General features: G+C 41.3%; 1 protein-coding gene across 4 annotated transcripts in view; it reads left to right on the top strand.

Annotated features, from left to right (window-relative positions):
• The first annotated feature begins 3,046 nt into the window (after nt 1-3,046).
• cfap91 (cilia and flagella associated protein 91) overlaps nt 3,047-20,848 on the top strand; it is a 98,276-nt gene continuing 80,474 nt past the window's right edge. The window contains exons 1-5 of one of the 4 annotated variants that reach the window (XM_063049850.1): nt 3,047-3,147; nt 3,612-3,732; nt 5,732-5,965; nt 14,572-14,651; nt 18,007-18,083. In XM_063049850.1, the coding sequence (XP_062905920.1) occupies nt 5,910-5,965; nt 14,572-14,651; nt 18,007-18,083 (213 nt within the window). In that variant the 5' untranslated portion in view covers nt 3,047-3,147; nt 3,612-3,732; nt 5,732-5,909. Of the gene's footprint in view, nt 3,148-3,611; nt 3,733-5,731; nt 5,966-14,288; nt 14,427-14,571; nt 14,652-18,006; nt 18,084-20,848 lie in introns of those variants that run through there. The other 3 variants (XM_063049852.1, XM_063049851.1, XM_063049854.1) reach the window with 3 other exon arrangements.

Raw genomic sequence — 20,848 nt, 5'->3', positions numbered from 1 at the left:
TACTCCTGAACAAATGTTTCATAACTCTATACTCTGTTACTACTTCACTCACCCACTCATCCGCGGAATCTACCTCTTCCTCTGCACCACATCCAAAGCCAGTATGTACTTGCTCAAGTAAGGAGATCAAAACTGTGAACAGTCCTCCTGGTACTACCTTACTAGAACGCTGTACTGTTGCAGCATAACCCCCCTGCTCTGAAATTCAATCCCTCTAGCAATGAAGGCTATCCTTCATTTGCCTCCTTGATAACCTGCTGTACCTGCAAACCAGCCTTTTGTGATTCATACACAAGCACACCAGATCCCTCTGCATAACAGTGTGCTGCAATCTTTCACCATATAAATAATAATCTGACCTTTTATTTTTCCTTCCAAAGTGGTTTTACTCCATCTGCTAGACCCTTGCCCACTCACATAATCTATCTATATCTTTCTTCACTCTCTCCTCATTTTCTGCACAACCTCTTTTTCCATTCAATTTCATGTGATCTGCAATCTCAGTTATATTACACCCAGCCCCATCTTCCAAATGGTTAATGTATAGCTTGAACAGTTGTGGGTCCAGCACTGACCCCTGTGGCACTCTGCTGACCACTGACAGCCAGCCAGAGAAACAACAATTTATGCCAGCTCTCTGGTTTCTATTAGCTAACTTTGGGCCACATTGAAACTTTGGGCCGGATTGACACTTTGGGCTGGATTGAAGCAGCAGGGCCCAGGCCCATGAGCGAAAAATGAACTGATCTTTCGCTGATTTAAGTGTTGAGCCAGATTAAAAAGATTAAAGCATCACGGCAAAGGATGGAGGAAGAACTGGTATTCAGTGCACTACTCCATGTCAGCAAAGATCCCCCACCTTAGCCCATCCCATTTACCTGTGTCTGACCCATCTCCCTCTCTTCTTACTATTACCATTGGGTGTGAGGTGCAGGAGTCTTGACCAGGTGCACTCGCCTTGGCATTGGACTGGCTCCGTGGCTGTGGACTCACTTTTGGGGACTGTGATTCATGTTTTGTGTATTATTTGTTTACTTTTTTATCGTTTGCATGACTTGTTCTTGTGTATGGCATGTGTCCAAGTGGTTAAGGCATTGGACTAGCGATCTGAAGGTCATGAGTTTGAGCCCCAGCTGAGGCAGCGTGTTGTGTCCTTGAGCAAGGCACTTAACCACACACTGCTCCAGTCCACCCAGCTGAAAATGGGTACCAGCGAAATGCTGGGGGTTAACCTCACGATAGACTGGCGTCCTATCTGGGGGGCGGGGGGGAGTCTCGTACTCTCAGTCGCTTCACGCCACGGAAACCGGCATAAGCACCAGCCTGATGAGCGTATAAGGTTCAGGACAGACTTTAACTAACTTTAACTATGACTTGTTCTTCTTTTACACATTGGTGCTTGTTGCGAGGGTTTTTTTCATGGGTTCTATTGTGTTTCTTTGTGGTTGTCTGCAAGAAGATGAATTTCAAGATTGTATATGCATAATGCTTTGATAATAAATGTACTTTGAATTTTGAAGTCGTTTAAGCGACACCTTATTCAAAAGCCTTCTGGAAATTCAAGTTACAACATCTACCTGTTCTCCTCTATCCACTGTGCTCATTATATCCTCAAAGAGCTCGAGTAAATTTGTCATATGGATCTGCCCTTCATAAATCCATGTGCCTGATGGAATGTTTGGATTTAATGAAAGTTTCAGAGAAAAAGTAACATGGTTCTTCTGCTTTCTTCTATTTACAGACTTAACTGTACAGCTTAGTTCCATCGTAATTACACAAGCATGTGAGAATTAAATTCTGTGTTTTCTTCTTGTATCTAAACCTGACACCTACATCAATAGATGAAGTCTATTGCTCTTGCATATCTTCCCTTGTCCTTATCTTCATCTCATAGCTCTTTGCTCTCACCTCAAGCTTGACTGATCGTCTCAACAAGTTCCACACTTTGCTAAGGCAGGATAACATCATGAAGGTTTATAGGATTCATTGTGAAACACTATTTATTTCATAGAAAAGGTTTGAGCCTGGTACTCTTTAGAATATCCTGCTGTCACAATTTGGCATTGTTCTTAGATGCTTTTCTAGCGCTTTACAGGTAATTGCTGGTCATATTTGATACCAAACAAGTTATATGCTCTCACAGATTAATGTTCATATACTGTTTGTTATAATTGTTATCTACTTAATGTCAATTATAAATATTGAATTGCTGGTTTAATTTCTAAGTTCTGATTATTTATGTCTATTGTATATAATCAGCAGCCTTGAAGCAAACTTTTGTATACGTGTTCATGATTCAACTTTCCTTTTAACTGTTCTTTCAGATCTAACACCATTTCTTTCTCCTCGTGGTTACATTGTGTATGTCATTATTTTTATAATGAGCTTTATATCTAGTAATCATCAAATACTTTTTGAAAATTTTGTTATCTTTTTATTGATATGCTCATATTTCTTCAAAGAATTTTACAAAGTTAATCAAGCATATACTTCCTTTTAAGAATTCACATTAACTTGCATAGACTAATTTATGTTACTTCATTTTCATACCTTTTTTATATTGGAGGAGCAGATACAAGTAGTTGAGGATTATTCTAACCCAGACAGGATTTCAAATATTAAAATACTGAAACTCATGGTCATGGAGTAAACCAGAGACCTAGATTAATAATCTAGAGGACATAAACACAAATCTTATTATGTCAGTTGGAAATTCTGATTTCAGTTTAAAATCTTACATTTATTTAAAATTTCTTGAATTTTGACTTTTCAGTTTTTGAATAACTGCAACACTGAGAAACATTCATAAATATCATAAATACTCAAGAGTTTGATGGCTGTCAAAGTTCTTTTTGGCTCATTCATGAACAGGAGTTGTTTTATATTTCTTCTCCTATGTGTGCAGGCTTCATTCCTTAGGATATGTGTGGCTTTAGTCACTGAGTTGACAGAGGTAGACTTGCAGAAGCTAAACTCATACCTCTTGCCAGCAGCAAGAATGGATGTTATGAAATTCTGAACATTTCTGTACAAAGGATTCTGTTTTATTTTACAGAGCATGGTGGGCTGATCAGTATGCAGCTGGAGTGCTTCGTGGTATCTCTGACACACTAGGCAGCAGTTTTGGGACAGGAGGTTTACCTACAGGTATTAGAATTGATGAACAATCAGATATAATTTCATAACAGCTCAAGCACTCGGATGGAGAGTTTTCTGTGGGAAGGGGTTGATTAATGTACAGAGTTCATAAACCAACATTCAAAATATTCACTTAAAAATTGTTCCAGAATTAGAAATATTTCAAGTTACTATTTGTTAAAATGTTTTTCATTAATGTTTCATATACATTTAGCAGGCACTACAGAGAAAATTGAGGAGGCAATGAACAATTAATTTTTCCCTCAAAGGAAACATTCCTTAAGGAAGAATCTAACCCCTTTTCTAAAGTCCAGCAGGGTGATTTCAAATTTATTATAGACAATGTTAGAACATTATAGATAATAATTGTTATTTGCATATTAGTTACAGACAATGTTTACTATTGAATGGATGGTTTTCTTCAACAACAATATTTCATGCAATGATGCATTTTTCATTAAATTATTTTGCAGAATTAACAGAGGTTGCATATACAGTATGATTTCTGGAGCCTTGATATATTCATTGATGGTGGGAAATGTGGCAGCCATGGTATTAAATGCAGATGCTTCAGGGCGCACGTACAGACAAGAGGTTTGTAAAATTTAATATGAAAAGGCTGTTTCTAACTACAGTATATAACAAGGATTTAGATCTCACTGGCCTACAGCCCATGGTCACTAATCGACTGAACTTTCTCGATATAGAGGATCTGTCTTGTTGGCCTGAATTCTCTTAGAGCCTGGTGATAAAGCTCTGCACCTTAAACAATACATTGGAGAAACAGTACAGTCAAAACTTACCTGAAAGTCTTTGATAACTGATAAATTTGCCACTCCAGCTTTGATCATGGAGGAATTTAGGATTTCAGAAACACTAGAAGTATACTAAAAATGAAACAACTAAAAAAGTTAAAAATTGGTATTTTTAACAATTCAAAATAATTATAGCAGTTAAAATACTTTTAAATGATTAAGAAATGAACTCAACTTCTTGCCTTTCATTCTGAAAGCTCTACAATGCCAATAATCTGGTGCAGAACCAAATACACACGTTTGCAGTTCCTCAGCTGGGGAATCTCAGGAAAATGGAGTTCTGCTAATGGACAACCACAGAACTAAGTTATGAACTTCTGATTTTAACAACACATATGAAGACAAGCTTTAATTCTGGAGAAGAAGTGGAGGAAGGAGAGCACAGCACTTTATTACTTCAATCCCGACAAAATTTATGCCTAAATAATGGCACCACACAGGCACCGCATTTCACAGGGGTAAACACCTGGTTTCTCAGGGCTGCAGGCAGGGAAGAAAGAAGATATGATGCATTGTATTGCCAGTAGATGATGCAATAGCCCCTGGAAACATTACTGGAGAACCATAAGAAGGTATCATTGAGAAGCAGCTAGGGCTTGGAGCAGTATCTGGCCAATTGGACTGAATGAAAAAGAAGACTAGGAACCTTGTGGAATTCTCGTCAAATATTTCATAATATGTTACATAGGGTGAGGAGAGCATCATAATGGAAATGGTGCCACACAGTGGCAGATGGAGTAGGCTTCTGAATCCTTGGAGGAACCATCTAAGTCAATCATGGGTTTGAAACCTGTGTGAGGTAGCATGAGCCAGTAGTCCAGGAACAGACACCTCATAGGAATCTGCTGCATTTTTCAGGGAATAGACAACTGCTTTCCAGGAAGTTTTCACAGGGGTTAGACCATAAGGCAAAGGAGCAGAATTAGTACACTCAGCTCATTGAGTCTGTTCTGCCATTTCATCATGGTTAATTTATTATCCCTTTCAATACCACTCTCCTGCCTTCTCCCCATACCCTTTGGCACCCTGACTAACCAAAAACCTATCCACCTTCACTTTAAATATACTCAATGACTTGGTAGCCACAGCTGTCTATGGCAATGAATTCCACATATTCACTACCCTCTTGCTAAAAAAAAATCCTTCTTACGTCTGTTCTAAATGGGCGTTCCTCTTTTCTGAGGCTATGCCCTCTGGTCCTGGACTCACCCACTGTAGGAAACATTCTCTCCACGTCCACTCTCTCTAGGCCTTTTAATATTCAATAGTTTTCAATAAGATCCCTCTCCTTATTCTTCTAAACTCCAGCAAGTACAGCAACAGAGTCATCAATCACTCCTCATGCGTTAATCCTTTCATTCCCAGAATCCTTCTCGTGGACCTCCTCTGGACCCTCTCCAATCAGCATATATTTTCTCAGATAAGGGTCCCAAAACCGTTCACAGTACTTCCAGGTGCATTCTGATGAATGATGTATAAAGCCTCAGTGGTGCATTAGCAAACTTGAAAATGGGACTGGAGCTGTGCTTAGCCACACGGTCATAAGTGTAAATCAAGTACAGTAGGTAGCTAAGCATACAGATGGAGATTATGGAGGAGATGTTGTTGCCAATCTGAAATGACTGGGGTCTGCAAGTGAGAAAATCAAGGTAATTGCACAAGGAGGTATGGAGGCAAAGGTCTTGAAGATTATTGATTATTGTTGAGGGGAGGATGGTTTTGAATGCTGACCTGTAATTGATAAAGAGCATCCTGATGTATGCATCTTTGCTGTCCAGATATTTCGGAGTTGAGTGAAGAGCCAATGAGCCGGCATCTGCTGTGGACCTGTTGCACCGGTAGCCAAACTGGAGTGGATCCACATCGCTTCTGAAGCAGGAGTTGAAATGTTTCATCACCAACCTCTCAAAAAAATTCATCACTGTGGATGCAAGTGCTACTGGACGATAGTCATTGATGCGGGTTACCACGTTCTTCTTAGGCACCAGTATAGGTGAAGACTGCATGAGCAGGTGGGTACCTCATGACAGCTGAAACAAGAGATTAAAGATCTCAGTGAACTCTCCAGCTAGTTGACCAGCACAGGTCTTTAGTACTTGGCCAGGTACCCACCTGGACCAGATGCTTTCTGTGGGTTCACCCTTCTGAAGGCTGCTTGCATGTTTGCCTCAGAGAGTGAAATCACAGGATCTCTCGGGGCTGTGGGTGTTCATAATGGTTCCTCCATGTTTTTGACAGTCAAAGCAAGCATTGAAGGCATTGTGTTCATCTGGAAGCGAAACCCTGTTGTCATCTTTGTCACGTGATTTTATTTTTTAAGAGCTGATAGCGTTGAAGCCCTGCCAGAACTGTCGAGCGTCCTTCGTCGGTTCAAGTTTAGTCCAGAATTGCTACTACGCCTGTAAGATAGCTTTTCAGAGATCGTACCTGGGCCTCTTGTAACTTTCGTAGTCACCTGACTTGAATGCCTCTGATCTGGCCCTCAGCAGATTGTGGATCTCATGGTTCAGCCAGGGCTTCTGGCTGGGGCAAAACTCTGAATGATTTTGTGGGTCACACTCATCTACAACTGTTTTCATAAAGTCGGTAACAACCATAGTGTATGCATTCAGGTCCACAGATGAGTCCTTGAGCACGGCCCAGTCCACCAACTTGGAGCAATTCCATAGACGTCCTCTGCTTCCCGTGACCATCTCTTTATTGTACTAATCTCTGGAGCTTTGCTCTTTAGCCTTTGCCTGTATGCAAGTAGGAGAAAGAGAGCCAGGTAATCAGATTTTCCAAAATGCAATCTGGGCATGGAATGGAAGGCATTCCTTATCTTAGTATGACAGTGGTCTAGTGTGTTGGGACCTCTGGTGCTACAGGTTATATGCTGACGGTAATTGGGCAGGGATTTCTTCAAACAAGCCTGGTTAAGTCCCCGGCTATGATTTGAAATGCCTCAGGATGGACGGTTACTTGTTTGGAGAACTCTTCATCAGAACAACTGTACAAACATTTTGATCTTTAGTTTCTATCTTCAATGATTACAAAGGATAAATTCTTGTAGGCACAAAATTATAACCAGATGTATAAAAGGAGAATTGTGTATTCCTATGGAGAAAGTAACAGGTGGATGTTGGCATTTCATAAATGAGAGAGAATCCGTGCTTTCAGACCTCTTATATATTTGTATACAACATTCAAATTTAAGAACAAAAGAAGTTCATCTGGGCCCAAAAGTTCTGCCATTTAATAAGATCATTGATATTCTGATTGTAAACTCAACTATGCATTCCAGCCTACTGTAGTAATCTTTCAGCCTCCTGTCTACTGAGTATCTATCTACCTCAGTTTTTAAACATTGAAAGATTATGCTTCCAGCATCTTTTGTGGAAGCGAGATCAAAGATGCATGCATGAGTGAAAAAATTATTTTTATTTTAAATTGTATCCTCTTATTTATAAGTAGAGATCCTTTGTTTTAAATTCTCCCATGGAGAAGCATCCTCTCCACATCAACCTAATCAAGCACTTTTGAATATTGTACATTTACACTCACTTATACAAACTCCAGCAGGTTTAACTCTAGCCTGTTCAATCTTTCCTCATAAAGCAACACACCCATTCTTTGTAACAGTCTGGTGAACCCCCTCTGGACTGCCTTAAAAGCATTTATATGCTTCCTTATGTAACCCTCAGGTTCGACTAGCAGCTTAATGTTGGGGGAGACCGCCTCCGGCCCAGCCAAACTTGAGAAATCCTGTCTGGGTGGATGCTGCGTGATGTGTTCTCCTGTTACAAACCATACCACAAAATAACAAACAGTACACAATATGCGATTAAACGATTGAGCATTATAATTCTTAATTTGACTATATGGTTAGTAAAGAAAACAAAAAAGAACAAGGGCTCATTCTCATGAGACAATCTAATGCACAACGTTGGACCTCACGGTTTTCCCATCTGTTCGTTCTCCATCAATTCCCCCCAGTGCCGTCGACTCGAAACCCCATTCCAAGTCCACTCCATCCTGCTGTCTACGACTTCCCTGTTCTGGCATCTTCTCTCTCCATCTTCCGCCGAACAAAAGACCACGAGACCTTCTCTCAGGCACACAAGAAAAACATTCCCCTCATTGGATGGCACACATTCCAAAGCCCCTGTTATCTCTAGTCATAACCCAAACACTGCAGAGAAACAATTACATTAGCAGTCAAACATTACAGAGGGGCCATTACACTTAAATAAGGACACCAGTGCTGTACACAATATTCCAGATGCAGTATTACCAATATGCTGTGAACTGAGGCATAATGTCCATAATCCTCCATCTACATCTCTTAGCATTTTATATTCTTGTATTAATTTGTGGAACAATAAATGCTAGCATTCTGTTAGCTTTCCTATTCATTTTCATTAAATGATAGCGTTCTGTTAACTTTCCTAAGAATTTGATGTACCTGTAAAATTGCTCTTGTAATGACAGATGCAGAGATGGCAGAGGAACTGAATGCATATTTTGCATCAGTCTTCACAGTGGAAGACATCTGCAGTATATCGGACATTCAAGAGTGTCAGGGAAGTGAAGTTTGTGTAGTGAAAATTACGACGGAGAAGGTGCTCAGGAAGCTTAATAGTCTGAGGGTGGATAGATCTCCTGAACCTGATGGAATGCACCCTTGGGTTCTGAAGGAAGTAGCTGGAGAAATGGTGGAGGCATTAGCAATGATCTTTCAAGAATTGATAGGTTCTGGCATTGTACCAGATGACTGGAAAATTGCAAATGTTACTCTTCTATTTAAGAAGGGTGGGAGGCAGCAGAAAGGGATCTATAGACCTGTTAGCCTGACATCAGTGGTTGGGAAGTTGTTGGAATCGATTGTTAGGGATGAGATTACAGAATACCTGGAGGCACATGACAAGATAGGCCAAATCCAGCATGGTTTCCTGACAGGAAAATCCTGCCTGACTAACCTACTGCAATTCTTTGAGGAAATTACATTCAGGTAGACAAAGGAGGTGCAATAGACATGATGTACTTGGATTTTCAGAAGGCCTTTGACAAGGTGCCACACATGAGGCTGCTTAGCAAGATAAAGAGCCCATGGAATTACAGGGGAGTTACTAGCATGGGTGGAGCATTGGCTGGTAGGCAGAAAACAGAGAGTGGGAATAAATGGATCCTATTCTGGCTGGCTGCCGGTTACCAGTGGAGTTCCACAGGGGTCAGTGTTGGGACCGCTGCATTTTACGATGTATGTCAATGATTTGGACTATGGTATTACTGGATTTGTGGCTAAATTTGCTGATGATACAAAGATAGGTGGAGGAGTGGGTAGTGCTGAGGAAACAGAGAGCCTGCAAAGAGACTTAGATAGTTTAGGGGAATGGGCAAAGCAAATGAAATACAATGTTGGAAAATGTATGGTCATGCATTTTGGTGGAAGAAATAAACGGGCAGACTAGTATTTAGATGTGGATAGAATTCAAAATGCAGAGATGCAAAGGGACTTGGGAGTCCTTGTGCAGGATACCCTAAAGATTAACCTCCAGGTTGAGTCATTTGTGAAGAAGGCGAATGCAATGTTGGCATTCATTTCTAGAGGTATAGAATATAAGAGCAGGGATGTGACGTTGAAGCTCTATAAGGCACTCGTGAGACCACACTTGAAGTATTGTGTGCAGTTTTGGGCTCCTCATTTTAGAAAGGATATACTGACATTGGAGATGGTACAGAGAAGATACACAAGAATGATTCCAGGAACGAAAGGGTTACCGTATGAGGAACGTCTGGCAACTTTTGGGCTGTATTCCCTGGAGTTCAGGAGAATGAGGGGGGATCTCATAGAAACATTCCAAATGTCAAAAGCCCTGAACAAATTAGATATGGCAAAGTTATTTCCCACGGTAGGGGATTCTAGGACAAGAGGGCACGACTTCAGGATTGAAGGATGTCCTTTTAGAACTGAGATGTGGAGAAATTACTTTAGTCAGAGGGTGGCAAATCTGTGGAATTTGTTACCACAAGCGGCTGTGGAGGCCAAGTCATTGGGTGTATTTAAGGCAAAGATAGATAGGTTCTTGATTAGCCAGGGCATCAAAGGGTATGGGGAGAAGGCAGGGGAGTGGGGATGACTGGGAGAATTGGATCAGCCCATGATTGAATGGTGGAGCAGACTCGATGTCCTACTTCTATTCTGCTCCTATATCTTATGGCCTGATGGTGTCTTTGCAAGTTGATCACTGCTTAGAAGTAGATGCAACTCAGAACACTTACTCCACCATCCTCAACCCCTTGGTTCCTGTCTTTATATGTAGGCTTAGCATCCACTTCCCCCATAACCACCCCACCAGCTGCCTTGGCACTCTGGTTCCGAACCCTCTGCAACTCTAGTTTAAACTCCACAGAACAGCACTAACAAACCTTCCCACAAGGATATTGCTCCCCATCCAGTTCAAGTGCAAACTGAACCATTTGTACATGTCCTACCTTCCCTGGAAGAGAGTCCAATGATCCAAAAAATGAAGCCTCCCTCCTGCATCATCATCTTAGCCGTATTCTAAATGGTATTGTCTTCCTATTTCTACTATTTCTAACCTCACTAGCACTTAGCATGGGTAGCAATCACCTCCGTGCAAGTTCTGTCCTTTAACAGCTCCTAATTCTCTGAACTCGCTTTGCAGGATCATGTCACCCTTCCTGCCTATGCCATTGGTAGTGATGTGGACCATGACCTCTGGCTGCTCACCCTCTCCCTTAAGAATGCCATGGATTTGATCTGAGACATCCCTGATCCTGGCACCTGGGAGGCAACATACCATCTGGGAATATCGATCTTACCCACAGAAACAATGTTTCCCTAACCAATGAATCCCTGATCAATACTGCTTGCCTTTTTTCACCCCCTCTCTTTTGAGTCACAGCGTCAGACTCAGTGCCAGAGACCTGACTGCTATAGCTTTCCTCTGCAAGGTCACCCTCCCCAATTGTATCGTATGCAATAATTCAAAATTTGAAGTTTAAACTATTCTTTTTTCTGAGGAGAACAGCCACAGAGGTAACCTGCACTGGCTGCCTATCCCCTTTTCCTCTCCAGATGGTCACCCAGTTACCTCTTCTTGCACATTAAGTGTAGCTATCTCCCTATATCTCCTGTCAATCAACCTATCTGTCTCCTGAATTACCTGAAGGTCATCTAGCTCCAGCTCCAGCCCCTAATATGGTCTGTAAGAAGCTGCAGCTCGATGCAGTTTTTGCAGGTGTAGTCATCAGGATACTGGAGTTCTCCACCTTCTCTCCTACAAGAGGAGCATTCCACTGTCCTGACAGTGATTCCTGTTGCTCTAACTGTGTGATAAGGAAGAAAGAAAGGAGCTTGCCAGAAACCTAGCCTCTGCTTCTTCTACTGAATCCTCAGCTCCCCAATCTAACACTGACACACTCACAAATGGCCGCTCTGCTTAAACTTAGCCAAGTGCTTAATAACCTGCGTAATCTCAAGTACCACAGAAAATCAGGCCCCACTCGCTTTTTAAATCTAGTAATGTGCCTCACATTTGTAATTTCAGAGCATTTAAGGAAGTTTAAGAAAATCCGCTTCGAATTTAACTGCATCTCTGTGACTTTAAGTAATGGGTTAATTTTAAGAAGGGGGTTAATAATCATTGCCAAACTCCATGGAAGCACAATACATTCAGTTAACGTTGCACACAAGCAACAAGTATCTCTACAGGAAACATCTTCTGGTTTCCAAGGGTATGCTTGAGGCAGCCCACAAGGTCGCCAAACATTCCGGTACCGCCATAGAATGCCCACAACGTTTGGTAGAACAACCGTACACAATAAAACAGAATGCAAACAACAACAGCAAAACAACCCTGTTTCTCCCTCCCACTCAAACAATAAGACAAAAGAAAGCTAAAAGAAGCTGAGTGACCAGTTGTACACACATCTTTCGAATTGCAGCAGATGTTAATCTTGGTTAGCATTACTTCCGACAGGCTTGTAGCTAGTTCTCACAATATTTAATCAGGATATAGATATGACTATGTCTGATTTAGATATTGTATTTTTCCCATCTTTATAGTGCGAAATACAATGTATTTGATTTAATTGTACTGTTGTTATTCATATTTGGACCAAGCATTTTATAATAGATTTGACTTCTTCATCACATAATCTGTATTTGGGGATAACTGGTAACTTCTTTCCAATATAATTGTTTACAATGCTTTTCTCCGTGGTCACCAGTTGTAATATATTGAAAACTGAACCTTGATGTCAAGAGTTTCCCAGTCAAGCTGGGTGAGTGAACAGATCTATTACAGTTTTGGGAATGTTCACTAAAAGTAAAACAAGAATATCTTAACATCCCTTGGAGTTTTCTGTTAACTGCATTTTGGGGATTATTCTATAGTGCCTTCAATTTCTCTATTAATGTGCAGCATTAGCAGTTTTATTGGCCACAAAACATTATACAGTTCCTTGAAAAAGTTTTCAGACCCCAACCTTTTATTCACATGAAAGAGTATTACAACAGGAATTTTGAAGAAATGTAACTGAGAATTTTTATTTGTGAACCTGTCATGGTCCAGACCGTGAAGTCCGCATTCCAGTTCACGGTCTGGTCCATCGATTGCTTATTCCGGGTTTTCCTGTTTTCCCTTGTTCCATTGGGTGCCTTAATTGAGGCACCTGATTCTCGTTTTGGGCTGGCACATAAATACCTCTCAAACCAAGGATTCCCTGCTGTACTGTTCCCTTCCCCGTCTGCATTCCTGTCAAGTTCAACTGCTGGAGTGAGACTGGAGCCTTGCATGCCAAGGTAAGGAACTATCTATCATTGAGTTTGGAACTGTCTCTTTGTGTCCCCGTGTTTAGTGTCCATGTCAAAGAAGAGTCCTGGCCCGAGGTCCTGTTCCCTAGGAGGGGTCCTGACTCTGTGTAATGCCCTGTTCCCAAGGAGGGGTCCTGGCTGTGTTCTGTGTTCTGTGTTCCTGTGTTCCAAGTTCCAGGTGCTGTGTTCCAGTCCTGTCCAAGTCAAGGCTTCGTGTTCTTGTCCTGTCCTCAAGTACCACACAAAATCAGGCCCCACTTGCTTTTTAAATCTAGTAATGTGCCTCACATTTGTAATTTCAGATCATTTAAGGAAGTTTAAGAAAATCCACTTCGAATTTAACTGCATCTCTGTGACTTTAAGTAATGGGTTAATTTTGAGAAGGGGCATAATAATCATTGCCAAACTCCATTGAAGCACAATACATTCAGTTAACGTTGCACACAAGCAACAAATATCTTTACAGGAAACATCTTCTGGTTTCCAAGGGTATGCTTGAGGCAGCCCACAAGGTCGCCAAACATTCTGGTGCCAGCATAGAATGCCCACAACGTTTGGTAGAACAACCGTACACAATAAAATATCTTTACAGTAAACATCTTCTGGTGCCTCGCCCAGCCCAGGAGTACCTTGCCCAGCGTGTGCTGGGGATTCCTTGTCCTGTGTTGGATCGTCCCCATCCAAATCCTTGGCAGTTTACCTCAGAAGTTTACCTCGGCAGTTCCCTCGGCAAGTATCCTCGGCAAGCATCCCGGCCCTGCGCTCCAAGAAAGGGCCCCGGCCTACTCCTGCTCCTATTTCTTATGTTCTTGTGCTTTAACACCATCCTTCTGTAAAGTACGGTGAAAGTAGCATCATGCTACCGGGATGCTTTTCAGTAGCAGGGTTTGGAAATCTGGTCAAGATTGATGGGAAGATGAATGCTGTTATTACAGAGAGATCATGGATAAAAAACACCTGCTAGCATCTGCCAGAAAACTTCAACTGGGGAGGAAGTTTGTCTTTCAGAAGGACAACAACCCAAAGCACACAGCCAGCCCAAGCTTGGAATGGCTTCAAATGAAGAAAGTTGATATCCTTGTGTGGTGCAAAGTCGTGATCTTAACCTGATCAAATATCTCTGGCAGGACCTCAAGATTTCTCTCCAACTAACCTGGCACAGCTTGAGCAATTTTCCAATGGGCAAATCTTGCTCCGTCAGGTTGTACAAAGCTGAGAGACTTATCCAAAAAGACTACTGGTTGTAATAGCTGTGAGAGGTGGTCCAATAAGTACTGAGCAAGGGTGGGGGGGGGTGAATTGCTAACATCTCAGATTTTGAATTTTTGGGCTCTACTATGAAAAAACGAGCATGTGATTCATAAATTTAAATTTTCAGTCAAATTAATCAAAATTTCTGGTTGTAATACTCATTTATATGAAAAAAGCGTTTGGTCTGAATATATTTTCAAGGCACTGTACACTACAACGAAGCCTTTCCTCAACTTTCAGGTCTTATGACGGGGAGGGTATTCATTAATTGATTCTAGACGGTTCGATTTCCGTTTGTCATAGGAGGTAACTGTAAGTACTTTGGCGGCCAGGTGGCGTTGCGTTTGGATGACTGCTTTCCAGGTTCACCTCTTCTGTTTCGACTCTCGTTTGTATTTCATGTAAGCGTTACTATGGTTACTCTCGTTTACTAACAGGATTGTTGAACGGATTCCATCGGCGAAAACAAGTGCAAGAGAATTACTATCGGCAGTTGCTGAAGCGTTTGATTAAAAATTATCTACTGCTGTTTTTTTTTCATTCAAGCACCATGAGCTTCACTCTGACTCAGAACCTGAAGGGAAAGCAACGATTCAAGACCGAGCGGCCCCACGACTATATTTATGGTAAATCTGGTCGCTCCATTCTGAGGTTGCTTCTAATTGATTTGTTTTAATATTTTGTAAGATCATTTTACTTTTATTCTTTCCTTCTGTTGACCCTCGCCCTCTGCTTTCCTGATAGTGCCAAAAGAGAAGGTTAACCCGCCCATGAGGAGTATGAGCCCAGTTTAGTTTGGGCGACCAGTTTATTTTTATTAGCGTATTTTCATAAAATATGTTCCATTGCTGCAAAAAAAATTGGGCCTCTCAGTTATTAGAGTCTTTCTGTGGTCTAGTAATGGGAGTAATCTGCAGGCACTGCCTTTGAAATTTAGCTTTTTGACACAAGAATGGGTTGGCATCCGTAAAATGGGTTAGAGAGTTCATGTTGGATCTTACAAACTCGAGGCTTATACCCAAATTCTTCATACATTCCACAGCTAGGATTAGTGGGAAAATGGACTACTAAGGAAATGATCGGTTGGCTTGAGTGGGATGAAATATGATAATTGAGGGTAATTATAATAAGCAGTTGTAGAAAGCATTATACTTGAGCAATTATCAATAAATTATAGATTGCAATGATGTAATCACTTGCATGGTAGCAAAATGTTGCCATCAGTTGCTATTGTTTAATTTTCTTGCTTAGTGTGCTAAAGATATGGGGGGAGAAAAGAAAATAAGTAGATGTAATGTCTCAAGCAGCAGACAACTGAATTTTTATAGGAACTGAGCCATCATAAATCGGAGCTTTAAAACCAAATTATAGTGGTACTTTAGAACATGAAGAGCAATTTGCTGCAAACTGGTAGAATTCCTGTGGTTTGACAATAATTTTCTTTCCAGCAGTTTGTACAGTCCGTGATTTGATAAACTTACTTCTACATCTGTTGCCTTTTTTAAATGGGTAGAACATGTATAATAAAACTGTTGACTTGGATACTTAATTAGATAAGTCATGGTCATAGTCAGACTTTATTGATCCCGAGGGAAATTGGTTACCCCGATAAATACCCCAATGAACAAAATTTGCTGTTAATCTCCTAGTGCATTTATTTTTGGGCTAAACTGCAGGTTTATTCATGCATAACATTGACTCTCAAAAGATTGTTGATCAAGTATTTGTCTCCCAAATATTTATACATAGAGCATGGTCATCATCCCTCTGCTTCCTGCATGTTCATGTGCCCATCCAACTGCTTCTCAAACACCACTATCTTGTCTGCTGCCAACACCAACCTTGCAGCATGTTTCAAGCACCCACCACTCTGTGACTAGGGATGGGGTAATAAAACTTGCCTTGCTCATCTCCTTTAAGCTCCAGTCCTGATGAAGGGTCTCAGCCCAAAACGTCAACTCTTTATTCCCCTCCATAGATGCTGAATGACTTGCTGAGTTCCTCCAGTATTTTGTGTGTTGCTGTGGATTTCCAGCATCTGTAGAATGTCTTGTGTTCTCCTTTAAGCTTTTCCCCATCCCTCCCTCACCTTCTCTAGATGCACGTTCTCTAGAATTTGACATTTCAGGTAAAAGTCAGACTATCTAAGTCGCTCATAAATTTATATTGTCAGGTCTCTCATGATTCTAATTAATCTCTGGTATATAGTTCATAATCAAATTTCTATCCTATCCTTTACCAAAGAATTATTCATTTTCATTTTAAATGTACTTGTTTTACAGGTGGAGTGTTAATTAGCTCCATTGTTATGTCACAGTAATTTCCTGTTTTGGGTTCCATTAATTCCATTAGAGGTAGATGCTATGCAGCAACATGAATGGGACACTCAAAGTAATTTACAATTGGCATCCAACCTCGTATAAAAGATGTGAAAAATCGATTTCTCGAACATCTGGTAATTGCCCCCCACTTCTCCATTCCCATTCCCATTTCCCTCTCTCACTTCATCTCCTTACCTGCCCATCACCTTCCACTTGTACTTCTCCCCCTTCCCTTTCTATCATGGTCTTCTACCCTCTCCTATCAGATTCCCCCTTCTCCAGCCCTTTATCTCTTTCACCTATCAGCTTTCCAGCCCTTTACTTCACCCCTACCCCTCTCCCGGTTTCACCTATCACCTACCACCTTTTACTTCTTCCCTCTCCCCACCTTGATCTAACTTCTCAGCTTTTTTATGGTCCTAACGAAGGGTTTCAGCCCAAAATGTCGACTGTTTGTCTTTTTCATAGATGCTGCCTGGCCTGCTGAGTTCCTCAAGCATTTTGTGTGTGTAGTTTGTATAAAAGAGATTGCAGGGTTTTGGGGAAAACTACCATTGGGTAGGGGGTACAGAAGAACTAGGTCCCAATTCACCATGTCGGGAACATTTATTACACTGCTGTAGATTACTTCGCTCACCACAATTCTGAACTGATTCTACGACCTACAGACTTACTTTCAAGGACTCTTTAAAATTCATGTTCTCAGTATACATTTATTTGCACGGTTTGTTGTCTTTTGCACATTTTTAGTTGTTTGCCAGTCCATTCATGTATGGTTTTCATAGATTCTATTATATTTATTACTGTAAATGTCTGCAAGAAGATTCATCTCAATATAGTATATGGTAACATAGAGTCCTGATGAAGGGTCTTGGTGTGAAACATTGACTGTTTACTCCTTTCCATCGATGCTATCTGACCTGAGTTCCTCCAGCATTTTGTGTATGTTGCGTGGATTTCCAGCATCTGCAGATTTTCTCTTGTTTGTGATATGGTAACATATAAATACTTCGATAATAAATTTACTTTGAACTTTTGAAAATGGTAATGACACAAAGGAACAGATCATAATGTTTGTTTTGACAATTTAGACTATATCAATATTTTGGCTATTAACTATAGCTCTCAACTCCACTGCCCCACCCTCCCAAAACTGTCAGAATAAGTACTGAGAATTAAAAATTTAAAAGTGTCAGAAGGGGTACAAGAGCCCAAAGTATTTATATAAATAAGCTAGCAATGAGATTTCCATTCAGTTCAGCACTGAGGTAGGAATGGCAGATCTTCTGGCCTGCTGCAATTCTGGGATGAGGTGGCCCAATCAGACTTTAAGATCTCTATATTTTTGTGTGAAGCCTCTGCCTGTTAGCTTTTTTTTCTAAATCAGAAGCTCAATTTTCAGAAGTGGTATCTTCCCAAAACATATATGTAATTTACTTTTGAATGAATGACATCACAGGAAAATATAAGCAAGTAAATGCACCTTCGTGAAAATTAATGTTACAGCTTTATAAATTATTGGAAATTAACAGGTTGGAAATATTGGTGATTATATAAAACTGTAATTTTTATTTTAATTTATGCTCAACAATATTTCTCATCAGTAAGAGGGAAGGGTTCTATTGACAAGCCATTGAATAACTTCTCCTGTCTGCCACAGATCCCCTATATGTGTTGTCTAGCGAGAAAGACCATGCCAAGATGACCATGAAGGCATTCACATCTATCAATAGATTTGTGAGTACTCACAAATGGAGTTTATCAGTAAAGTAATATCTAGAATTAATTTTAACTAAAATCTTCCTTTGAGTGGATGAATGCAGTTGCATATTTTTCAATGGAGTTGATATGGATGGCAATTCAAAGAACAATTTTCTCATGCATTATTGACCAGCATCCACCTGTTTTCTGAAAGTGATATTCAATGTTTCTGCATTTTCTCATTTCTCTAAATTACACACTTTTTATATTTTTGAAATGCAAATAACAATTGGTATTGCTATCTGTATTCACTCTTCTCCCACCCACATGTTTCACATTTTTGGCTTCCCCACAATCTTGTTACTGAGAAGAGAAAAATCAACATTGAATTTTCAACTAAACACAAGCAAAGTAGGATGAAATTCAACCCTAAAGTAATTGTCATAGTTGCTTCCACATGAATACTCTATTCTAATCCCTTTGTGGGCTACAATATCACTGCATCTGAATGGAGCAGGGAGGGAAGTGGCCAGTATGATCCCAGATATTAAAATGCTTTTAAATTTAGTGGGAAAATATCAGGCAGGTAAAAGATTATTGATAGAATTTTTTTAATGAACTTCGTTATATTTACTAAGAATTTAAATATTTATTTGTCCTTGTCAAAGACATAGAATTTTATGTAGTTTAGAAGTGAGTAACATTTCTGGTAGCATCTTAAGATCAATATGGGCACTTGTGCCTTCACTTGGTGAGCTGGAAGAGTCATTAACACTTAAATGAATTTCTTGTAATAATTTGCTGTTACTGATGATAGAGCTAAAACTGGCTAGTTACATGTCCTTTTAAAGTTTTACATCTTTCCTGATATAAAATCAGATAATTCTGGAAGTAGGCAGCATCTGTGGAAAGAAACAGAGCTGATGTGCGGTTCAGTAACCATTCATCAGAACTGAGGAAGCAAGAAAACAAGTTAGTTTTTAAGTTGCAGAGCATGTCAAGGAGGGATGGACTCCATAGGGAGAGCTAGGATGAAACTATAGTTTCTAATGCAAACAACAGGAATTCTGCAGATGCTCGAAATTCAAGCAACACACATCAAAGTTGCTGGTGAACGCAGCAGGCCAAGCAGCATCTATAGGAAGAGGCGCAGTCGACGTTTCAGGCCGAGACCCTTCGTCAGGACTAACTGAAGGAAGAGTGAGTAAGGGATTTGAAAGCTGGAGGGGGAGGGGGAGATGCAAAATGATAGGAGAAGACAGGAGGGGGAGGGATAGAGCCGAGAGCTGGACAGGTGATAGGCAAAAGGGGATACGAGAGGATCATGGGACAGGAGGTCCGGGAAGAAAGACGGGGGGGGGGTGACCCAGAGGATGGGCAAGAGGTATATTTAGAGGGTCAGAGGGAGAAAAAGGAGAGTGAGAGAAAGAATGTGTGCATAAAAATGAGTAACAGATGGGGTACGAGGGGGAGGTGGGGCCTAGCAGAAGTTAGAGAAGTCAATGTTCATGCCATCAGGTTGGAGGCTACCCAGACGGAATATAAGGTGTTGTTCCTCCAACCTGAGTGTGGCTTCATCTTTACAGTAGAGGAGGCCGTGGATAGACATGTCAGAATGGGAATGGGATGTGGAATTAAAATGTGTGGCCACTGGGAGATCCTGCTTTCTCTGGCGGACAGAGCGTAGATGTTCAGCAAAGCGGTCTCCCAGTCTGCGTCGGGTCTCACCAATATATAAAAGGCCACATCGGGAGCACCGGACGCAGTATATCACCCCAGTCGACTCACAGGTGAAGTGATGCCTCACCTGGAAGGACTGTTTGGGGCCCTGAATGGTGGTAAGGGAGGAAGTGTAAGGGCATGTGTAGCACTTGTTCCGCTTACACGGATAAGTGCCAGGAGGGAGATCAGTGGGGAGGGATGGGGGGGACGAATGGACAAGGGAGTTGTGTAGGGAGCGATCCCTGCGGAATGCAGAGAGAGGGGGGGAGGGAAAGATGTGCTTAGTGGTGGGATCCCGTTGGAGGTGGCGGAAGTTACGGAGAATAATATGTTGGACCCGGAGGCTGGTAGGGTGGTAGGTGAGGACCAGGGGAACCCTATTCCTAGTGGGGTGGTGGGAGGATGGAGTGAGAGCAGATGTACGTGAAATGGGGGAGATGCGTTTAAGAGCAGAGTTGATAGTGGAGGAAGGGAAGCCCCTTTCTTTAAAAAATGAAGACATCTCCCTCGTCCTAGAATGAAAAGCCTCATCCTGAGAGCAGATGCGGCAGAGACGGAGGAATTGCGAGAAGGGGATGGCGTTTTTGCAAGAGACAGGGTGAGAAGAGGAATAGTCCAGATAGCTGTGAGAGTCAGTAGGCTTATAGTAGACATCAGTGGATAAGCTGTCTCCAGAGACAGAGACAGAAAGATCTAGAAAGGGGAGGGAGGTGTCGGAAATGGACCAGGTAAACTTGAGGGCAGGGTGAAAGTTGGAGGCAAAGTTAATAAAGTCAACGAGTTCTGCATGCGTGCAGGAAGCAGCGCCAATGCAGTCGTCGATGTAGCGAAGGAAAAGTGGGGGACAGATACCAGAATAGGCACGGAACATAGATTGTTCCACAAACCCAACAAAAAGGCAGGCATAGCTAGGACCCATAAGGGTGCCCATAGCTACACCTTTAGTTTGGAGGAAATGGGAGGAGCAAAAGGAGAAATTATTAAGAGTAAGGACTAATTCCGCTAGACGGAGCAGAGTGGTGGTAGAGGGGAACTGATTAGGTCTGGAATCCAAAAAGAAGCGTAGAGCTTTGAGACCT

Source organism: Mobula hypostoma, chromosome 6, assembly GCF_963921235.1.
Source record: "Mobula hypostoma chromosome 6, sMobHyp1.1, whole genome shotgun sequence".
NCBI lineage: Eukaryota > Metazoa > Chordata > Chondrichthyes > Myliobatiformes > Myliobatidae > Mobula > Mobula hypostoma.
The sequence above is the reverse complement of the archived record's forward strand: the minus strand, read 5'-3'. Positions and strand labels throughout refer to the sequence as shown.